The following is a 15,964-nucleotide window of genomic DNA, read 5'->3' as shown; positions in this document are numbered from 1 at the left end:
TATTTGAAAGACAGAAATAGAGTGTCAGACAGGTCTTCTCTCTGCTAGCTTACCTCCCACAAGTGCCAGGACTAGCCAAACCAAAGTCAGCGGCCTGGAGCACAATGTGGGTTTCAAATTTGAGTGGCAAGGACCCAAGTACCTGGGCCTCCTCTTGCTCCAAGGGTACAGGACAGCAGGAAGCTGGAACTGGAAGCAAAGCAGAGGAGCCAATCTAGGCACTCTGAAATCACACATGGGCACCCCAAGAAGTATCCCTACTACTGTGTCAAATATCCATCCCAAAAGGATTTTTAAAATTTTTATTATTTATGAGGGCCTGGTATGATGGCTCAATTCATTATTCCTCCCCTTACAAGCACCAGGGTCCGATATGAGTGCCAGCTCGTATCCTGGCTGTTCCACTTCCCATCCAGCTCCCTGAATGTAGTCTGGGAAAGCAGTGGAGGACAGCCCAAGGCCTTGGGACGCTGCATCCACATGGGAGACCCAGAGGAGGCTCCTGGGTTCCTGGTTTCAGATCACCTCAGCACGAGCCATTGCAGCCATTTGGAAAATAAATCAGAAGATAGAAAATCTTTCTGTATCCTTTCCCTGTAGATATGCCTTTCCAATAAAAATTAAATTTTTCCAATTTTTTTTTTATTTATGAGACAGAACAAACAGAGGTGAGCACTGCCATGTCATGATTCACTCCACAAACTCTTGCAATGGCCAAAGGGGGGCAAAGCTGAATACCAACAATTCAACTCAGGTCTCCGACACAGGTTGCAGGAACCAAGCCACTTGAGCTATTACCTGTTGTCTGCTGTGGTGCACATTAGCAGGAAGCTGGAATCAGGAGCAGAGCCAACGATGAAACTCAGGCTGGCATCTCCCCATCAGACCAAACACCCACCCCTAGAACATGTTTAGAACTCACCAAGACCTCAAAATCCCTTTCAACAAACAGCACCAAATCAGAAGAATGAGGATATATAGATGAAATATACATTCCGGGCCTGGTGCAATAGATCCACTAGCTGATTCTCTCCTTGCAAGTGCATGTGCCGACATCCCATATGGGCACCAATTTGCATCCCAGCTGCTCCACTTCCCATCCGGCTCCCTGCTTGTGGCCTGGGAAAGCAGTGGAAGATGGCCCAAAGCCTTGGGATCTTTTTTTTTTTTTTTAAGATTTATTTTATTTTTATTACAAAGTCAGATATACTGAGAGGAGGAGAGATAGAGAGGAAGTGGAGCTGCCGGGACTAGAACCAGTGGCCATATGGGATCAAGGCGAGGACCTTAGCCACCAGGCCACACTGCCAAGCCCAAAGCCTTGGGATCTTGCACACACATGGGACACCTGGAAAAAGCTCCTGGCTCCTGGCTTTGGATTAGCTCAGCTCTGGCCTTTGTGGCCATTTGGGGAGTGAACCAGCAGATGGAAGATCTTTCTATCTCTCCTTCTCTCTGTAAATCTGTCATTCCAATAAAATAAATCTTAAAAAAAAGAGAGAGAAAGAGAGACAAAAAAAAAAAAAGGAAAGAAAGAAATGTACATGCTATCCTGTACCAGGGAATAAAAACTGATGGGATCCAAGGTGAGAAGAGTAAATTAATGACAAATTATGAAAAACCATGAATGCTTAGCTAATGAGTTTAGATTTTATCCCGTGACACAGGACTTTATTTTTTTTTATTATTCGTTTGTCTGACACAGGATTTTATTAAGAATACTGACACGGTCAACTCTGGCAGATGTGTTATAAATGGATTTGGACAGGCAATGAAAGCAGGAAGAACAGATAAGATGCTATTGCAAGAGTTAGGCAAGCAACAATGAGGTCTGAATTTCAGCAATGGAAAAATCTACTGCAGATTCTAAAACAAAAAATAGGGTTTAGGCTTTTGTAATCTGTGCCTTCAAAACAAAAACTTGAAACTAATTAATGTTCTGATCAGAATTTCCAAATAATGGTCAAAAAGAGAAAGAGAAAATAAATTAAGATAAAGACTAGAATTAAAGAAAGAAGTAAATCACAATGATATCCAAGATTACTCAAGACTATAAATTCAGAAATAGATATTTCAGGTTTAGCATCAAGAAAGAAAACATCCTCATGACCAGACTGATACTCAGCAAGTCTTTTCTTCCTCTCAGGGCACTCATACTCTAGCCAGAAAACAAACCCTATTCACCTTACATGCCCCTACTATGCAGGGTCAAACACATGTCCGGCGAGAGGCAGAAGGCACAAAAAGTAAGATGCAAAACCATATAACTGAAGTCATGCAGGAGCCCCACTTTACTGAAACATTCAAAATTATGCTATTCCCTTAAAAAACCGAATCCATATTAAATAAACCACGTAAAAATAACACCATCATCCTACTACTAGCAAACACATATCCTAGTCTGTAAACTCTAAAATGCTTTGTGTGGAAGACAACCAGTTTGTAGCAATTTGAACACTACAAAAAAAAGTAATCTGACTTCTCCTGCAGCATGTTTAACCAATGAAATTATTCTAACAATAAAAACTTCAATGTAGTCCAAAATGCCAGACAGTAAAATAGTTAGCTGTCGCAAACAAAGACTAATATAGCAATGTGAAACCCAAGTACAACATGTTAACAGGCATACTAGAAAAGCTAACATTACTGTTCAAAGACCTAAGGATATTCACATTAAAGATAAAATCAGACCATAGTGAATGCTAGTAATGCACCTCATACTATATGGATACACATTCAAATGCTCTAGTTTGTAATGACACCAGTTCTGTGTCCAATAATAAATTCTCAAATTGGTATTCTCATCCTCTTAAGCTAAAGGGCACGCTCATGCCTCTGAGGTGGCATCGTCACATTCTCTCTTCCCAGCACTGTCACATCTAAGTCAGTCTCCTGAAGAGCCAGAAAAGGTGCAAAGTCCTTCAGAAGAAGCCTGAGCATGGGAACAGCACACGAGAGTCCAAGGAGCCTTTGGAGTGACAGGGAACGCTGATGGGCAGGGCAGCAAGATACCAGAACACAGAGCACTCTAGGAGCTGCCTCTGCGTATGCCACCCCAGAGGAGGTGGACTCTGCCCTGAGAGGAAGGCACAGAAAGTGGAGGGAAGAGTTGTGGACCCAAATAGGGCTGCCTCAAAAGAAGATTTCCAAGGTCAAGGAGTCCACCTGTGAACATGATCTTCCCTGGCATTAAAGACAACACCGAAGGGGGCCAACACAACAGGATAATCCTTCAAGTGCAGGCACCTGCATCCCATATGGTCACTAGTTCATGTCCCAGTCTTTTTTTTTTTTTTTAAATGTAATAGGGCCCAGCACAGTGGCCTAGTAGTTAAAGGCCTCATCTTGAACATGCCAGGATCCCATATGGGCACCATTTCTAGTCCCAGCTGCCCCACTTCCCATCCAGCTCCCTGCTTGTGGCCTGGGAAAGCAGTCGAGGACGGCCCAAAGCCTTAGGACCCTGCACCCGTGTGAGAGACCAGAGGAGGTTCCTGGCTCCTGGCTTCGGACCGGCGCAGCCCCAGCCACTGTGGCCACTTGGGGAGTGAATCATCGGTCGGAAAATCTTCCTCTCTGTCTCTCCCCCTCTCTGTATATCTGACTTTGCAATAAAAACAAATAAATCTTTAAAAAAAATAAAAATAAAAACGTAATAGCAGGTCCAGTATAGTCTAGCAGCTAAAGTTCTCACCTTCTACGCACCAGGATCCCATGTGTCCCACAGCCCCACTTCCCATCCAGCTCCCTGCCTGTGGCCTGGGAAAGCAGTCGAGGACGGTTCAAAGCCTTAGGACCCTGCATCCAGGTGGGAGATCTGGAGCAAGCTCCAGGGTCCTGGCTTCAGATCGGCTCAGTTCCAGCCGCTGCGGCCACTTGAAGAGTGAACCAGCAAACGGGAAGATCATCCTCTCTGTCTCACCTCCTCTCCGTATATCTGACTTTCTAATAAAATAAATCTTAAAAAAAAAAAAAAAAAAAAAAAAAGATAGCCTAATGCTATATAAATAAATGTCTTTTAATTTAAAATGAAAAGGGCCCAGTGTGGTAGCCTAGCAGTTAAAGCCCTCACCTTGCACACATCAGGATATCATATGGGTGCTGGGTCCTGTCCCATCAAGCAGTTGAGGATGGCCCGAAAGCCTTGGAACTCTGCACCCGCACTGGAGACCTGGAAGAGGCTCTGGGCTCCTGGCTTCAGATCGGCTCTGCTCCAGTCATTGCGGCAATTGGGGAGTGAATCAACAGACAGAAGATCTTCCTCTCTGTCTCTCTTTCTCTCTGTATATTTGACTTTCCAATATAAATAAATAAATCTTTAAAAAAATTCTAAATGAAAATATATGAACTCAGAGATAAATTTATTTAGGGAGACTGCCATTAGGGCACAAACATGTCAAACCTCCTACTCAAAAAGCCAGCATCCCTTATTGGAGTGTTGGTTCAAGTCTTGGCTGTGCCATTTCCAATATGGCTACAAAGCAGCAAGTGAAGACCCAAAATACCTGGGCCCCTCCCACCCATGTGCATAGAGCTCCTGGCTTCCTGCTTTGGCCTGGCCCTGCCCTAGCCGTGGTAGCCACTTGGAAAGTGAACCAGTGGATGAACAGATCTCACTCTCTGTTACTCTTTGAAAGAATAAATAGATGTTTAAAAAGGAAAAGGTAGTTGTAATATAGTATTCACTGGGAGAAAGAAAATCAGTTTACTCATAATCTACTTCTTATCCTGAAAGTTGGGTCAGTCATGGCAGGCCCCTTTCTCATGCTGTCATTCTAAAGCCGTTACTAAATTTTACATGCTATGCTTCCTCCACACCAATCACAAAACAAGACATCCCAAGAGGTCAAATTCCACTCTAACTGAAAGACCTCCAAACTTGAAGTAATGGTATACTTACTAAGTTATACTCAAAGATCAAATTCCAGAGAAGTCCTCCTCCTCCTCCCCTACTTAAAAATCAACCCTCTCCCTTAGCTCACTAAAATGGAATGTGACCTGTACTTAAGGGCTTTCTCATTCCTTAATTTCTGCTTACAGAATATGACACTGACCTATTCTCTCATAAATAAAAAAGTAAAATACAAGCGGTTAACTGTTTAATTATAATTAGGACAAAAGGTAAATTGCTTTACTAGATACCTAACTTGTGAGCTGTTCTATTAAAACAATACATGAGACTTACAATGAGCATACTGAAATGGTACATAAATCTTTAGTTTTAGAACACTTCAGGCATCTAGAACACTTACGATTTCTATGCCTCCTAAATAAACAGGTCAAGAAACAGCAGGTTAAAAACCACATCTACTGGGCCAGGAATTAGGCCAGCAGTGAATTCACTAGTTAAGATGCCCAAGTGCCCAGGTTCAATACCTAGTTCCAGCTTCTAACTCCAGCTTCCTGCTAATGCAGACCTTGGGAGTCAGCAGTGATGGGTTCCTGCCACTAACTACATGGAGACCTCAAATGAGTTCCTGGCCCCCCACTTCAGCCCTGTCCAGCGTAGGCTACTGCAAGCATTCGGGGTGTTAACTAACAGATAAACATCTTTCTGTCTGTCCCAAATAAATTTTAAAATCAGGGAGTACATGTTATGGCACAACAAGTTAAGCTGCTGCTTGCAACACCATCATCCCTGTAACAGTGCCAGTTTGAGGTCTGGCCATTCAACTTCTGATCCAGCTATGTGCTATTGTGCCTAGGAAGCAACATATCATGGCTCAAGTTCCTGAGTCCCTGCCACCCATGTGAGACACCCAGACAGAGTTCTTGGCTCTTGGTTTCAGCCTGGTCCAGCCTAGCTAGAACAACCACATGACAAATGAAGCAGCAGATGAAAAATTTCTCTCCTCCTCTACCACTCCACCTTACAAATCAATGAATAGAATCTTCAAAAAGTAAAATTACTCCCATTTGAATCTTTACATACAAAATTGCTATGAACATCTTCCCATGATAAATCAAATTTTTTATCAATTACACACTTAAGTACCTAACTGTACAGAGAAGAACAGGGATTTAAGATACATACTTCAGTGTTTGAAATTAAAAACTCACACCTTTCTAAGGTTCATTAACTCATCAAAAAAAAAAAAAAAAAAAAAAGCATTTGACTAGATGACCACTAAAGCTATTTCAAAATAAACAGTCAGGATTTAAATCAGACAAACGTTCTCCCATAACCCCCTTCAAAGATGTTTTACTTACATTCTTCCGACGCCTTCATACATGTTAGTCTCATCTACCAAAGTCATAATTTCTGTATCTGTAAGATGTGCATGTTTTTTTGTTCTGTTTAGCTGTTCAATCTGTATATCTGCAAGCTTCACCTTCTGTTGAGTGTCAATAACTTTGGCCTGAAGCTCTGTGAAGGCCTAACAAAACAGATACTTGGGTTAGTAGGTAAAACATTTGATAAAAAGCATGTATGTGAAATCCAAATACATTAAACCTTACTTTCAATTCATGAAACTCTGAAATTTACCAAAGCAAGCGTAAGTTTACAACATAATTGCAAATAATCAAGTCAATATGCTAAATACTAAATTTACCTATCCTTAGAAGACGCAATCAAGTTGAAGCAAAAACAAAAGTGTATCACATAACTGCATCAAGCACCCAAAGTTTCGAGGACAAAACTCAAAAATGCAAAGGAAAAACAGGAGCCAGTGATGGTATAGAACATTAAACTGCCATTTGCAAAACTGGCATTCCATACTGGAGTGCCTGACAGTTCAAGTCCCACCTGCCCCACTTCCAGTGCAGTTTTCTGTTAACATGCCTAGAACAGAGGAAGATGGCCCAGTGCCTGGGCTCTTGTCAGCCTTGTGGGAAACCCAGATGGAGTTCCTGGCTCCTGGCTTCAACATGTCCCAGTCTTGCCTGTTGTAGGCATTGGAGGAGTGAACCAGAAGGATGAAGGATTGATCTTGCTTGTTCAATATCTACCTAATTCCTCCTAATCCTCCTCTGCACTCTCCTTCCTCCTTCCCCACCCCATCACTCTACCTTACAAATAAATAAAGTCTGAGGTTGACACAGTGGCTCAACAGGCTAATTCTCCACCTACAAGTGACAGCATCCCATATGTAACAGTTTGGGTCCCACTCCCATCCAGCTTCCTGCTTGTGTGGCCTAGGAAAACAGTGGGGGGTGGCCCATCTGCTTGGGCCACTGCACCCATGTGGGAGACTCAGGAGTAATTCCTAGCTCTCCGCTTCATATCAGCTCAGCTCTGGCCATTGCAGCCATTTGGGGAATAAACCAGTGGATGAAGACTTTCTCTCTGCGAAATCTGCCTTTCAAATAAAAATAAATAAATCTTAAAAACAGCAAAAAAAGTTTAAAATAACCACTCCATTGGTAGTACAAAACTAGGTTTTAAAGCACTTTCCCACACTCATTTGAAATGTTAAAATGAGAAAATGAAGGAAAATACTCAAGAGGAATAGAGTACATATATCCTTTATTCCCCTAACTAACCTTGATTTAGAGAATATACTTTCACAAACCGCAATTCACAAAAAGCGGCTTTTAGGCCCAGCACGGTAGTCCAGCGGCTAAAGTCCTTGCCTTTGCATCTGCTGGAATCCCATTGGGTGTTAGTTCGTATCCTGGTGGCCCCAATTCCCATCCAGCTCCCTGATTATGACTTGGGAAAGCAAAACCTTGGGACCCTGCACCCACATGGGAGACGTGCAAGAGGCCGAACACTCCTGGCTCAGCTCCCGGCATTGCAGCCACTTGGGGAGTGAATCATCGGAATATCTTCCTGTCTCTCCTCTCTGTAGATCTGACTTTTCTTTTTTTTTTTTTTTTAAGATTTATTTTATTTTTATTACAAAGTCAGATCTACAGAGAGGAGGAGAGACAGAGAGGAAGATCTTCAGTCCGATGATTCACTCCCCAAGTGAGCCGCAACGGGGCCGGTGCACGCCGATCCGAAGCCAGGAACCAGGAACCTCTTCCAGGTCTCCCACGCGGGTGCAGGGTCCCAATGCATTGGGCCGTCCTTGACTGCTTTCCCAGGCCACAAGCAGGGAGCTGGATGGGAAGTGGAGCTGCCGGGATTAGAACCGACGCCCATATGGGATCCCGGGGCATTCAAGGCGAGGACTTTAGCCGCTAGGCCACGCCGCCGGGCCCAACAGATCTGACTTTTCAATAAAAGTAAAATAAAAATCTTAAAAAAAAAAAACGGCCTATACAGGGTTGAACAATATTGAGTGGAAAGGCAGGTACTGAAACTCCTCTCTTCTGACTCCTTAGTTACAAAATCTGTTCTTCTGTCTACAAAAACACATAAAACATGAATTTTTTTTGTTTTTAAAGATTTTATTATTATTGGAAAGCCGGATATACAGAGAGGAGGAGAGACAGAGAGGAAGATCTTCTGTCCGATGATTCACTCCCCAAGTGAGCCGCAACGGGCCGGTGCGCGCCAATCCGAAGCAGGGAACCAGGAACCTCTTCCGGGTCTCCCACGCGGGTGCAGGGTCCCAAAGCTTTGGGCCGTCCTCGACTGCTTTCCCAGGCCACAAGCAGGGAGCTGGATGGGAAGTGGAGCTGCCGGGATTAGAACCGGCGCCCATGTGGGATCCCGGCGCATTCAAGGCGAGGACTTTAGCCGCTAGGCCACGCCGCCGGGCCCAGAACATGAATGTTTTAAAAACAAAAAGAAAAGTTGACAGAATTACATTATGATCTTCAGTCACCCACATCAAGCCCAATTTGACCCCTGGATACAGTTCACGTGAAAATCAACACAGCGCTTAGATGTTCTTTTTGAAGTGGCTGGAATGACTTTCACAAGCAGTGAACTTCATGTCTTCATAGTGACATTCTGACTGCAATATATACCTATTTTCATAATTTACTGTGGTGTGTGTATTCGACTTCTTGTTTAAACTGACTTATCTACTAGCAGGGCTCCAAAAAGATTTTGTGGACGAAGAGATGCCTATATTTCCTATTAGTCTCCACTCAAAAAAATACCTTACAAAGACATTAGCTGGCAAAACTTATAAGCACGAGTTTTTTAATTGGTTGTCAAAACTATTCATTTTATCCAAACCTTACCCTTAGTTTGCATTAACTGTTCCCCTGTTTCCTAGCAATAAATTCAGAGTTAATTAACAGTGAATCCTCGTAATAGCTCTTTCAGTAAAATCCTAGTTTAACTTTGCACATAATGGAAAAAAGGTAAATTGTTAGAGGGCACAAATATGTTTTAAAATGTAAAATTCCAGATATTCTGTTCTATACATAATTCACTGAGGAAGTAAGCAGTTAAAGGTAAGATATTAGAGAATGACTTGCAAAGGCTAAATGTGTAAGTTTCAAAACAAGAGAAGGGAAAAAAAGACATTTAATCAAAGCAAGAACCACTTCATTCAGCAACAGCTAATTCAGCTGTCCTGTTTCTAAGGCAAAGATTGACCAATTGTGGTTCACTTGAAGCATCTAAACTATGAGTCAAAGAAAAAAAAAGTGTAAGAAAACACTGTATTCTAGTTCCAATCTTTCAGACTTCTCTGGCACCTTTTCCCTTTCCAAAAAAGCAGATTTAAACTAAATTATGTGTAGAGTCCTTTCCACCCTTCCATCACCACTGCAAAGCCTGTCGTGGTGTTCGAATCCTGACTATTCCCTGATGTCACACGTACAGAAGCAATGGTTTGAACCAAAAAATCCAATGCCCTTTTCTCAACATGCTTTTATGTGGCAAACTCTACTGGTCTTTTTTAAGACAAGACCTTCAGAACGGGAAGGGGTGGCGAGAGCGCAAAGCCCTGCTACGACCTTTCAAGGTACAGGATGGAATAAATTGCTTTAAAAAAAGGTGTTGGAGTTTAAAAAAAAAAATTTAAAGAAGCCGCATTACAAAAGCCCCCGCTCCAGGCAAGCATTCCAAAGAGGCCTGAAAACACTGTCTTCTGTAACTACCAAGTAACTAGGACCTCTAAAACGCCACGAAATGGTCCTGGCGCTCCGAATAAGCCGACAAGTTCGCACTTTCGTTCGCCTCCCCTCCCCAGACCCACCAGCTCCCACCCACCAAGAGAGGCTTGCCGCCCCCCGCCCTGCCAAGCTGAAGGAAAAGCAGTCCCGCCTAAGACCTTTGGGAAGACCTTTGAGCCAGCATTCCCCAGCCCTCTAGCTCCTCTTTTCTTCTGCGAGGTTCAAGCTGCTTGCCCACAGCTCCCTCAGCCTCCAAACACAAGCCTCTGCCGGTTCAAGACCCCTACCTTCTTCAGCTCCAGATCCACGGGGGCCGCCATCTTGCTCTCCTCCACGCGCCTGCGCGATGGAAGGCGACCGGAAAGTGGGTGGGGGAAGCGCACGCGACTTGACGGTTCGCCTTCCTAATGCGCCTGCGCTTGAACCGAATTAACTAGGATTTTTTTTTTCCTTCGGCTGGGCAGGTGAGCCTGAGCATCCTTGATTCCAAATGCGTTTGTTTTCTCCACGTGACCTCTCAGATCTTACTCCTCCACATCTCCCAGATACAGCCCCACGCGCAGATTTCGTGTGTGGCTCTTAGCAATTTGACAAATAGTTTTGCTGGCAAATGCAGATGTGCATGAATCAGATCAAACCTTGGTCCATTTCTCAGTGCTTCAGCTGGTCCTGTGCTGTCAGGGATTAGTAAGAGAAGACTGTTAGAAGGTTTGGTTGTTTGGTTGTCTGTCCAGAGAACTTAGTTCCACTAAATTCACCCATACACCTTCTAGTCACCGTGGCTCTTAAGAAAATCGGGAAAAGTTTGTTTTTGGAAAAGATGAGGGTGCGGGGAGGAAGGGGTTGGACCCAAGGGGCCTGGGCGGTTGCCTACTGGCTAAAGTCCTCATCTTACATGTGCCAGGATCCCATGTGGGTGCCGGTTGGTATCCCAGCCGCCCCACTTCCCATTCAGCTCCCAATGCCTGTGGCCTGGGAAAGCAAGGTAGGACTACCCACCCAAAACCTTGGGGCCCTGCACGTGCATGGGAGACCCGGAAGAAGCTCCTAGAAGAAGCTCCTGGCTTGGGCTAGGCTCAGCTGCAGCCTTGTAGCCACTTGTGGAATGAACCAGCAGATTGAAGATTCTTCTCTCTTAAAAATCTGATTTCTCAATTAAAAAAAAAATCTTAAAAAAAAAAAAAAAAAAAGGCATTCAGGGCCTGGCACGAGAGCATAGTGGTTAAGGTCCTCGCCTTGAACACTGGGATCCATATGGGCACCGGTTCTAATCCCAGCTGCCCCACTTCCCATGCAGCTCCCTGCTTGTGGCCTGGGAAGGCAGTCAAGGACGGGCCAAAGCCTTGGATAGGCGTGAGAGACCCGGAAGAAGCTCCTGGTTTCTGATTGGCTCAGATCCAACCGGTGTGGCCGCTTGGGGAGTGAATCATCGGATGGAAGATTTTCCTCTCTGTCTCTCCCATCTGTATATCCGCCTTTCCAATAAAAATAAATAAATATTTAAAAAACAAACAAACAAAGGCATTCAGTTTGTCTTTGGGGTCTACCTGACTTTCCTGGGATGTGTATTTCTCCTACTTGGTGCATGGTGTGTTTCTTTAATTTGAGGATTTGTGTCAATTTTTGGAAATTGTTCAATCAAAATCTCATGGAAGTTGGTTCTCACCTCTCTTTATAGAACTCCTAATAAAATGTGTTAACAGTAGTCAGATCTCTTAATCTCTGCTTTATACTCTATTTTCTTGTGCTACACTCTAGCTTTCTACAACTCTTCTACCCATGTTTCATTTCTTCAACTATGCCTAGTTTCTACTTTAAACCATATATAGAATTGTTTCAATAACTAAGATCTTTGGTTCTTTTTTAAATGTCCCTAACATTTGTTTAATTGATTTCATTTTCCTAAGAGACAGAAAAGAGAGCTTCCATCCTTTGATTTACTGCTCCTCTTTTAGCATAACCACTTTTTTTTTCTAAGATGTGTTTATTTGACAGAGTTAGAAAGAGAGGAAGAGACAGAGATTGAGACATATTTGATTGGTTTGTTTATTTCTCAAATGGCCAAACAACCAGAGTTGGGCCAGGTTGAAAACTAAAGCCAGGAGCTTCACCCTTAACTCCCACATGGGGACAGGGCCCCAAACACTAGGACCCATCTTCTGCTGTTTTTTTTTTTTTTTTTTCAGGTTATTTGCAGGGTGCTGTGTTGGAAGTGGAGTAACCAGGACTTGGACCAGGATTCACATGGGAGTCCACTACTCCACCATGTTATCTTCTCCCCCAATATTTTCTTAATCAACAGAGAACATAATGAGAATAAAGTAAACTTAAGTATTTTAAACTTCCTCTCCAGTGACATGTCTTATGAGGGTTTCTGCATGTGAATTCTCCTATAGCAAGCATCAACTGGGTCTGATGATTGTACATTCACTTCTGCCACAGAGCTGTGAGATTCATGGCTTCCAGACCAATCTTAATTATTGACCCCACATAAGTAAACATAATTGGAAGAGAATAAAACTTGTCCTGAGCATAAAGCCGTATACATGCATTTTTAAGGCTGAGGATCATTAGACCATATTTCCATTATCCCTTTCACTTCAGTTTTCAAAATAATTAAGCTATTTTCTTTCTCTCACAGGCACTTCCTTCAAAAAAATTTTTTTATTGGAAAGGCATATTTACAGAGAGAGAGAGGATCTTCCATCCCCTGGTTTGTTCCCCCAAATAGCCACAATGGCTAGAGCTGAGCTAATCCAAAGCCAGAAATCAAAAGTTTCCTCAGGGTCTCACATGTAGGTGCAGCTTTTCAAGGACTCAGGCCATCCTTCACTGTTTTCCCAGGCCATAAGCAGGGAGCTAGATTGGAAGTTGAGCAGTCAAGACTAGAACTGGCAGCCCTATGGGATGCTGGCACTGCAAGGTGGAGGACTAGTCTGTTGAACCACCACGCTGGCCCCAGCTCTTACAGGCACTTCTAAAATAGCAGGATGAGTCTGTGTCTGAGAGCTCTGAGAATTTGTAGTCCTTTGACAGTTTCCTAAAGAGTAACCCTGATGTGTTTGATTCATCCCTTTTTCTTTTCCTTAAGACTTATTTCTTTTACTTGAAAGTCAGAGTTACAGAGAAAGAAAGAGGGAGACAAAGAGATGTTCCACCTGCTGGTTCACTCCCCAGATGGTGTGAATTGATGCATGCACTGAGTGTTCAGGATGTTGCTTGAAACCCTGTGTATGCCATGAGCATTTTTAAATTACATCTGTTATAGACATGTTGCTTCCTGGCTTATCTCACTCCTGTGCCACACATCACTTGCTATGTCATCATATCTTGATGATCTCCGTAGATGCCCCTTCCAAGCTTTCAGTCATCCTGCCCCAGGGCGCTTGGGAAAAATGGGTTCTGTGAGCCTGGCGACCCCAGCCAATGGCATCCTCTGAGAGTCTTGAACCAAATGAGGCAGAACTGAAAGTTTTCCAGCCTCTTCCCAATGAGCCATCTTCTGAAACCCTTCAACTGCTTCCTTGCAGGTGAACTCTGCTACAGCTGGGGACATCTGGAAGGCTCCTCAGATAGCTCTGCCAGGGCCTCCGGGATGGAAAATGAACCTCCCCAGGTGATACTTTGCCAAGAAACTTGAGTTAACCAAGAGCTTTCAGGGCTGGGAGCCTGCTGAGCAGGAAAGGGGTTTCACTGCGCCCACAGAGCGAGACAGTCATAGGAAACTCTGCAAGCAGAGGAAGTGAGTCGCAGTTAACAGGAACGGATGCTGACCTTTCCCAGGCATCTTGCCACATCTGATTCAATCTGTTTATGAAAATTCAAAAGGCAGGTAATATTTTCAATTAATGCCCATGACTTAAACCTTTGTAGGAGATGCAGCTGTGTAAAAGAATGTGGCAAAGGTTCAGGTATTTATCCTGCGGTTCACCAGAGAAAGTGAGGGTGTGGGAAGCCGCAGCCAGAGATGCAGAGTTTGTTCGAGATTGTGAAATGGATAAAACTAAGCAAACTGAAAGTCTAGTGGAGAATCCATGCCATGATCAGCCCCATTCAGCAAGCAGATGGGGCCAGCATCATGGCTCAACAAGCTAATCCTCCACCTGAAAGCACCAGCAGCCCAAATGGGCATTGACTTGTGTCCTAGCTGCTGCATTTCCCATCCAGCTCCCTACTTGTGGCCTGGGAAAGCAGTAGAGGACAGCCCAAAGCTTTGTGATCCTACACCCACATGGGAGACCTGGAAGAAGCCCCTGGCTCCTGGCTTCGGATTGGCTCAGTGCCAGCCATTGTAGCCATTTGGGGAGTGAACCAGTGGATGGAAGATCTTTCTCTGTCTCTACTTTTCTCTGTAAATCTACCTTTCACATTGAAAAAAGAAGACAACAAAATGTTCATGAGTTGTTTAGGATAGCAACAAGAAGGCAGTAGGGTTGGGTTGAAATTTGAACAAAGCTCCACATACATTTTATAAACAGGCACCTCCCACACACACACACAAAAAATATATATATACACACACACACATATATATATATAAACACTTTTAAATTAAATAAATCGTCTCTTTAAAAAGAGTCTTCTTTCCAAAAGAGTAAGTGTAACTGTCAAAGGAAATATTAATATATGTTGTAAATGAAAAAATAAATAACAGCACAAAAATGTGCACTACAACTTTGTTGCCAAAATTTCAAAGTTTTCGAACTTCTAATGAATACGTTGATTTAATTTTAATTAGTTCATAGACTTCATAATGTTGATCTCCTGTTTTTCCCAAGATGGTAATGTTCAAGGATCTTAAAGAAACAGCATGGGGCCCGGCATGGTGGCCTAGCGGCTAAAGTCCTCGCCTTGAACGCCCCAGGTTCACATATGGGCACTGGTTCTAATCCCGGCAGCTCCACTTCCCATCCAGCTCCCTGCTTGTGGCCTGAGAAAGCAGTCGAGCATGGCCCAAAGCTTTGGGACCTTGCATCCCCATGGGAGACCTGGAAGAGGTTCCTGGTTCCCGGCTTCGGATCGGCACAGCACCAGCCATTGCGGCTCACTTGGGGAGTGAATCATCGGATGGAAGATCTTCCTCTCTGTCTCTCCTCTCTGTATATCTGACTTTGTAATAAAATAAATAAATCTTTAAAAAAAAAAAAGAAAAGAAAAGAAACAGCATGGCTTTTGAGGGGTCTTTGGACCACTGAGTACAGGGAGGCCCCATCTGAGACTCAATCTGGCTTGGATTCTCTCTAGCTTCATTAAAGACAAACTGTTACAGACACTGCAGAGAGGAGGTGGCAGTTACCACTTCCTTCTGTCTTCTCAGCCAAGGTCAAATGCCTATGCGTGGGTTTGGGAAGAGGCAGAACTCAGCAGGCTGTGGATGAGTGGCATCCATGACCTCATCAGTCTTTGTCCTTCTAACCACAGTGCACAGTGCACAACAGAGAACACAGGAGGTCATCAAGAGTGACACTTACACTGCAATTTCAGACTCTACGTGCAGAAGGCTAGGCACAAGTTGAGGCACAGATTCTTCAAGGGCCCCCATTAGTCCATGTCTTTCCCACGTTCCCTATTGTGTCTGTCATCTAAATATAAAATCTTGTGTAAAGTTTCCGGGAAGGGTGAGGGGAGAATGCTAAACTGAAAGAATTTTAAGTAAACTTGGAGCTCTTCTTGAATATGTGCTTACTTTATAAAGAAAACAAGAAACAAGATTTATTAAGGGCAAGTGATTTTCTATGGTCCTGGAAAATTGGTGTCCAAGCTACAACTGGAACCTAGGAGTCTTGGATTCTCATCTAGAGTTCCTGTTGTTCTACCTTGTGTTTCTCTTAGGTGAATTCTGGCAACATGACTGAATCCCAAATACGAGAAAAAGTGGGAGTCTGGGCTTAGCACAACAGCTCAACTGGCTAATCCTCTCCCTGCAAACACCAGGATCCTATATGGGCGCCAGTTCATGTTCCAGCTGCTCTACTTCCCATCCAGCTCCCTGCTTGTGGCC

The 15,964-nt window shown here is 43.7% G+C and overlaps 1 protein-coding gene across 1 annotated transcript in view; it reads right to left on the bottom strand.

Moving 5' to 3' along the window:
- PFDN1 (prefoldin subunit 1) overlaps nt 1–10,365 on the bottom strand; it is a 64,809-nt gene extending 54,444 nt beyond the window's left edge. Inside the window, exons 1-2 of the mRNA XM_004586475.2 lie at nt 10,251–10,365; nt 6,211–6,377 (exon numbers count right to left, since the gene is read on the bottom strand). Coding sequence (XP_004586532.1) covers nt 6,211–6,377; nt 10,251–10,283 — 200 coding nt within the window. The 5' untranslated portion in view covers nt 10,284–10,365. The remainder of the gene's footprint in view (nt 1–6,210; nt 6,378–10,250) is intronic.
- Between the last annotated feature and the right edge of the window lie 5,599 nt (nt 10,366–15,964).

Source organism: Ochotona princeps, chromosome 19 (genome assembly GCF_030435755.1).
Source record: "Ochotona princeps isolate mOchPri1 chromosome 19, mOchPri1.hap1, whole genome shotgun sequence".
Taxonomy (NCBI): domain Eukaryota; kingdom Metazoa; phylum Chordata; class Mammalia; order Lagomorpha; family Ochotonidae; genus Ochotona; species Ochotona princeps.
Note: the sequence above shows the minus strand (reverse complement) of the source record. Positions and strands in the feature narration are given on the sequence as shown.